General features: G+C 46.5%; 1 protein-coding gene across 1 annotated transcript; it reads left to right on the forward strand.

The window, feature by feature from the left end:
- The first annotated feature begins 5076 nt into the window (after window positions 1-5076).
- LOC142767404 (chitinase-3-like protein 1) lies at window positions 5077-6756 on the forward strand. The gene has a single exon (XM_075868988.1). It carries the CDS (start codon window positions 5077-5079, stop codon window positions 6754-6756), a length of 1680 nt encoding a protein of 559 aa, XP_075725103.1.
- Window positions 6757-7092: the final 336 nt, after the last annotated feature.

The raw sequence follows: 7092 nt of genomic DNA on the forward strand, positions 1-7092 counted from the left end.
CGCCATCGGAAATGCAGCCGCCGCAGCCGGGATTCGAACCTGCGACCTGCGGGTCAGCAGCCGAGTACCTTAGCCACTAGACCGCCGCGGCGGGGCATGGTTTAATTAATGACGAAAAGATAGTTCTAATATCGTGCCCGGCACATATATTACTCTCTCTCTAACTTGTAAAATCGGCGCGTGAATTGGGGCCAGAACAGCGCCAAAAAGCAGCAGACGCAGAAATTGGCTCATATTCTAATATTATGACATCGTGATGTTGACTTTTCAGCTGACGCCGGCAATAACGGTCAAACGGCGGGCAAATAATGCCGGTCTTATTGGATGGCTCCGCCCATATTGGCTGCTACTTGTACAACCTGGCCCGATGTGTCCGTTCTAATAGGCCGGCACAGCCTATATGGGCGGAAAGTTCTGAAAGCTGGCCCAATATAACCAATCTAATAGACTGGCACAGTCATCATTGGCGGAATGTTGTTAATGCTGGTCCAACATAGCCGTTCTATTCGGCTGGCACAACCAATATTGGGGGTACGTTGTCAACGCTGGTCCAACGTCGCCGTTCTATTTGGCTGGCACAGCCAATCTTGGCGGTACGTTGTGAAAACTGGGCCGTTCATGGGCCAGGCAATGCCGATCTATCCCCAATATTGGGCCAACCTTCTGTGCTGCCTGGGGAATGATTATTTGGTTCATTCATCAGTAAGGACAGTCATTGCGACAGATACTTTGCAAAATGAAGAAAAATTTGGAATTGCAATACTCGTCCCTATTCTACGTTGGTCATTTGCTGTACTCATTTCAGATTTTGTAACCCTTTTTGTAGCAAAGTTTTTTGCGATAACTTTGGCTCTCCGCAAATTAACTGCACCAACTAGTTCGGCAATAATTTTAACTGATTTCCGGTCGGTATGTTCTTCTCTCACTGCAAATAACAACTCCCACGTGCTGAGTACATTCAAATAACTAGTTCCACCGTATATAGAGTTGGTTAAATTGGTTTGGGTACCAGGTCATATGGAAAATTTCCTCAATAAAATGGCGGATGCATTAGTTAAGTCATCATTAAAGGGCCCAGTTATTCACATACTTCCAGCATCTAATTTCGTTATAGGGGCTAGATTTAGGAGGAAAATTATGTCAGAAGAATTTTCTTTGCTATTCACATTCAACACATTGAAATTTCAACACCTAAATTATCGCTGGAACAATAAATTATGTGACACGCGTGCAGTTGAAGTCGCAATCACATGGCTGAGGTGTCATACTCCATATCTAACTTTTTATTTAAACAGAGCTGATCTGGCTGTTTCCCCTACTTGTTGGTTTTGTGGAGTCCCTGCGACATCAGAACTTCAACTGATATATTGTAAAAAATACGCTGCATTGCGCACAATCACATTAGGTGCCGCCTTCCGTCACGTAGAATTAGAGTTGACCACTCCAAATGTACTTTCTTTGAGGGCTTTGCCTCTGGCGTTCCCCGACGGGAAAGTTGCCGATGCCTTGCAGGAGTTTATCAAAGCTTCAAAAATATTCAGACTTTAGAACCTATCATTACTCCCAAATTACTTTAATTGCTCTATTCATTCATTTACTTATTGTTGTTGGTGAAACCATCTGCTTAATTTCCTGTATTTGTTATTTCTAATTGTATATTTCTCATTTATTTTTGCCCTTTTCAATAGTTTAAAAACCGTGAGCTAACTAATTAACAATATTTAGTCAGAACTACCCGGTTCTTGGCCAATCTTCAGCGTGAGTGTGTGCCACAGTTTCCAGGTACTTCCTACCTTCCTTCCTTCCTTACTACAAAAATTTCAATTCATATTGCCGTAGTGGGTATCAAGCAGGTGTGCTTGCAGTAGTTATCCAATGATTGTATAGAAAACTCTCTGAAAGGCCGCTCTCAGCTTTTGCTGTCACTGTGCGGCACCTTACGTGCAGGCCTGGCCTTTTTTTTTATAGCGGCTGAACGAGTCATTTAAGGCACTTTTCAATAGACACCGGCTTTTTTATTGCCTTAATATAAAAGGTAAGTTATCGATATTTCGCGCTTATTTCCCGTAGTTGTTAGGAGTGACGCCTGTATCGTCTATGAACACTTATTCAGCATGAATTTTTAGAAGGGAACAGGTTTTGAATTTTAGTTCTTATTGTCTTCCCAATTTAGGCCTTCGTATTTTTAATATTAGTAATTGGCAGTTAATATTTGCCATGACGGCAACGGCATAAATAGCCGCATTTTCCTGCGATGTTGCTTTTTTTTAATTTTTATGTGATCCGGGATAAACCATAGAAAAACTTATCACCACTCGGCACAAACCACGCTGAAACGTTTCGTAAACTTCGAGATTGTTTCAGATTGTTCCGTCACGACTACGAGCAAATTCAGCTGCGGTGGTTGCCTTTCAATGTACACGCAATGCTAGACGCACATGTACTCCGATTTAAGTGCACGTTAAAGAACACTACATGGTTGAAATTTTCGGTTAATTCTGCGTCTTTCACAATCTTGTCATGTTTTTAAGGCGTAAAAACTCAAGAATAATTATAACTACGTGCAGTGCACGCGTACTCTGATTCATCCATGAGTTAGTAAGATGCTTGTTTGAGATATTTGGTACTTCACTGAACTGTTCAGTAGCACGAATTTCAGTGACGAAGAACAAAAAAGGCGCTTGTGTGTCACCTTATCGTCCCTAAAGTTTTCACTACTCGGTGATAACGCTGCAATGTGCGATCATTGATGTAAAAACGAGGTGCGTTCTGCCGATGACCAGATTTCAAAAGCCGGCGCAATTATTACCGCTGTCAGATAACAGCGTGCTATGCTCTTATTTGAGTTACTGAGTCTTTTGGACACAAGTAACCCCAACAAAATGTTTCGTCTCTGTACCAGAGTCAGTGCCTTCTTTTTTTTTTTTTTCACAAAGTCACCGCCACGGTAGAATACAATAAGTCTGAGGCGTTTCTAATGTGCACAAGTTCTGATTGTGTGTTAGTGAGTGCACATATGGCGAACGTTTTAGGCCAGCAGACAAGACCCCAATGAAAACTATTTGCAATATTATGTGCTCTCCGTAATACCACATACACAATGCGAGCCTGAATGCTGCAGTACACCGGTGACTCGCTATTTCAAAACAGCCTTTTTACGACAAGCTAAAACTGCACGCTGGTATTTGCGCCATGTTGTGAACGCCTCATGCTGAAGCTCGCGTGGTTAGATGGCAATCCGATAGCTTACCGGAAAGCTTAGCAGCGACTCCCATTCATTAAAGAAATGACAAGCAAGAACCTCTCTCAGTTATTTCAACGTATGTGGCGCTGCCCTATCAAACAGCTAAAACAATACCAAATAAGCTATCTGGCAGTAAAATAACTTGCTTTTGAGATACAACAAACATTTCATCGAAGTCAAATTAGGCACATTTAAGGCATTTTCAAGCAGACATTTTGTTCGATAATACAGGGGGGGGGGGGGGTAAATGAAATTTTGAATGTCTGAGTATCTTAAGAGACAATCGTCAAGTATCTTATCATATACAACTTTTGCATTAGCATCTTGTATCTGTATCTGCAATACTTTTTGCCTCAGTATCTTCTTACGCATCGCGATACCATTTCAAGGTATCTTTGCGCAGCCCTGCGTGCGCCGCCGTAATTGTCTGTCGCCATCACTGCTGCCTCCGCCTCCGGTGTCCGTAACCAGCACAGAACAAAAATTCTCAGTAAATTAAAAAAAACATGAAATGCATAATGGGATTCCAACCCGAGTCCGCTGCGTGCCTGCCCAGTATTCTACCACTGAGCCACGCCAGCGTTTGGAACTTGGTAAATAAAAAAAAACACTAATAACACAACGGGATTCGAACACAGGTGCGCTGTGTTCCAGCCCAGTATTCCACCACTGAGCTACACCACTGCTTAGAACCGGTTTCTAAACTTGCCCTAGGCCGGCTTGATATCTGGAAAGGAATCACGTTAGTATGAGTAATGAAGCGTTTTATAGCAGCAAAAGAACAACCAGGCGTCACACAACGTGAAGAACGTGACGAGTGTGTCATACAACGCTCCAAACCAATAGAGAAGATTGTTCTCGATGATCACCTAATAACTGCGGCGTATACTCATTTCACGCATATTTCTTCACCGTCTCACACTGCATAAGTTTGTACAAAATTTCCAACAAGTGTGTAGCGGATACCACGCTTCTCCAAAGAAAGACGAAGAATAGTATAGTGAATGCTGGCCTACACTGCAAAATTTATGAATTTTTATGGCGTAGTGGATACTCAGCAGTCTTCTTGTAGCATCCCAAAGATTGTTTAGGAAAGACTCAGGTCGCTCTCCTGTAGACGCACGTTCCATGCAGGCCTGATTTTGATTGATATGTGGGGTTTAACGTCCCAAAACCATCATATGATTATGAGAGACGCCGTAGTAGAGGGCTCCGGAAATTTAGACCACCTGGGGTTCTTTAACGTGCAGCCAAATCTGAGCACACGGAAGCAGGCCTGGCGTCCTTTGCTCATAGTGTAACAAGGATGAAAGAATCGAGTATTATTTTTAATCCTGTAGCCCTTCAAGTTACTGAGGAAAACATTCTTAAAGCAGCTTTAGGTCTAATCAGATCGTATTTTATTATTTCTAGTATTTTCTTTTTGGGAGCCTCCTGCTTAGGTCATTGTCAACGAGATATCTCTTCTACTGTAGAAAGATTTTTAATTCTATCAAAGCGATTTTGGTCACACATTTCTCAATTAGTCAAATTTGATTTCGTCTAACCATTTCACTAATCATTAAACTTAAAAATAAGATATGATCCCATCTTTCTAATTACTTGTTTCTTGGCCAATCCCCCATAGTGGGCGTGAGCTATACATTTAGGTCATCATCATCGTCATTATCACCTCGTGACCACGAACCGACCACGCGACAACCAGAAGAAGAAGAACGCGCTTCGAAGGAAACAGCCGCGATAGCGGCCTACTCTGAGCGACGCGTATTGGAACCTACTTCGACGCCGGCGAACAGTGGCAGCCTGGCAGGTCCGCGGTGCCACCGCCAGCCATGGAGGCACCAGTCATGGTGGCGAGGCTGCCCGACCACCGCGTCGTGCAGCGCCTTGCACCACCACGCCGACCACCTCCGGCGCCGGATGAGCAAGCGGACGCGTTCACCTCCACCGTCTGCGTCGCGTTCACCCTCGTAGTAATGTTCGCCATGATGGTGACGCTTCAAATCTACCTCGTGGAATCGTCCACTATCCAGGACTTACTCGGATTTAATGTGAGCTTCAACCCCGATACACAGTTCGTTTCCAACGCCACTAGCCAGCCACGACCACCTTCCAATAGCAGCGCCACGGCACGCCGCAGCATAGCGACCATATCATTTCCGGGCCGCAAAATCACGTCATCGCGAGGTAAAGGACACCGGGCCGGGCAGCTAGGAGTTCCAATCATGCGCGGAGCTATCCGTCCCATCGAGTCGCAATCCACGGCAGCCGCTGTGGCAGAAGAGGCACCGACCACCACCTCCTCCGCAGATCCGGCCTCATACACACTCTGGCCAGATGGGATGTACCACCGGTATCGGTCAGTGTGCATGTACAAGGCACGACGCAAGACGCGGTCGCGAGGAAGCCTTAGCTTCGGCATCGACGTCTTCCCTTACCACCTCTGCACGGACGCCATGTACTGCTGCGCTGGTATCAACGCGTCCGACGCAACCATCAAACCAGGCGACGCGATGACGGACGTGTTTCGCCACGGCTGGCGCAAGTTCAGTCAGCTGAAGAGCAAAAATGCCTTCCTTCGGGTTTGGATTGTGGTCGGTGGGCGAGACGGAGGCGAAGCGAGCGAAGAAGACCGTGGCACCTACAGTAAGGTAACGCGCGACGAATCGCTCGCGTCGCTGTTCGCAGCCAACGCGGTCGACTGGCTCGAGGCGCACTCCTTCGATGGTCTACTGATTTACTGGAAGTTCCCGGAGATCCACGAGATGAATGGTCTCGTCGACCTGCTGCGCATCATGCGCACCTCGTTTCGGCGCCTAGATCACTACGTGGGCGTAATCGTGCCGCTCGACCATCGGCTGCGAGAGCGCTTCGATATGCGCGATCTGGTCGACCTCATGGACGACTACAGCATCCTCGTCGACCCCACGGAGCCCATGCCACCTTCCTATGGAAAGACGGCCCTCAAGTGGACGCAGGACGTCGTCGAGCGCTACGCCGAGGTGTTCCGCGAGACGCAATACACTGTCCGCGGTCATCGACGCAGCGGACGGTTCCAGCTGTGTTATCCGCTCGATGTCGTGTCTATGTCGTACACGTTATATGCTTCTGACGTCGACGATAACACGACCGATGACGGTGTAGAAGCGTCTGGTCCCGGACAGGAAGGCCGCAGCACGCGTTCGCCGGGCCAGCTAGCCTACGACGAGCTGTGTCTGCGACATCGCTGGGACGCGACGCAGGACCGTCGGTACTGCCGGGTCGCTCTGTACGGGAACCAATGGATCTCGCATCCCACGCCTCACTCCCTCGAGGCGTTTGTGAGAGCACTCATGAAGGTGACCGGTGGCACGCGATGCATGGGCATCTGGGACCCCTTTTGGGACGATTTTGCTGGACACTGTGGCCAAAGCACATATCCCTTGGTACAGACTATCTTTAACACGGAGCGTGCTATAGAAAAGATGACAAGGCACACACCTGCCACGAGGCATGATATTGGTCGCGACTGAATTAAGAGACACGCTTGATGTTCCTCTAGCCGGGTTCACACTTTCAATGCGTTATTTTTGTTGTGCTACAATTTTTTGTTATCTTTGCTTCTTGAAGTTATATAATTCGAGCTGAAGCATATACTCTTAACGACAAAATGTTTTACTCCATTCCAACTATATTGTGCAATGTCAGCTAGCACTCAACTCAACTAGCACTGGTATTTAGAGCTTTTACAATGAATTCATCGCTAACGCTAACACGTTGAAGCATCTATAAACTAGCAACATTCGGGAACCTTTGTGTTTTAGTGAGAAGAAAGGCTTTCGAGCTTGCCATGCACCCACTACGTGCTC

Source organism: Rhipicephalus microplus, chromosome 1 (assembly GCF_043290135.1).
Source record: "Rhipicephalus microplus isolate Deutch F79 chromosome 1, USDA_Rmic, whole genome shotgun sequence".
Classification (NCBI taxonomy): domain Eukaryota; kingdom Metazoa; phylum Arthropoda; class Arachnida; order Ixodida; family Ixodidae; genus Rhipicephalus; species Rhipicephalus microplus.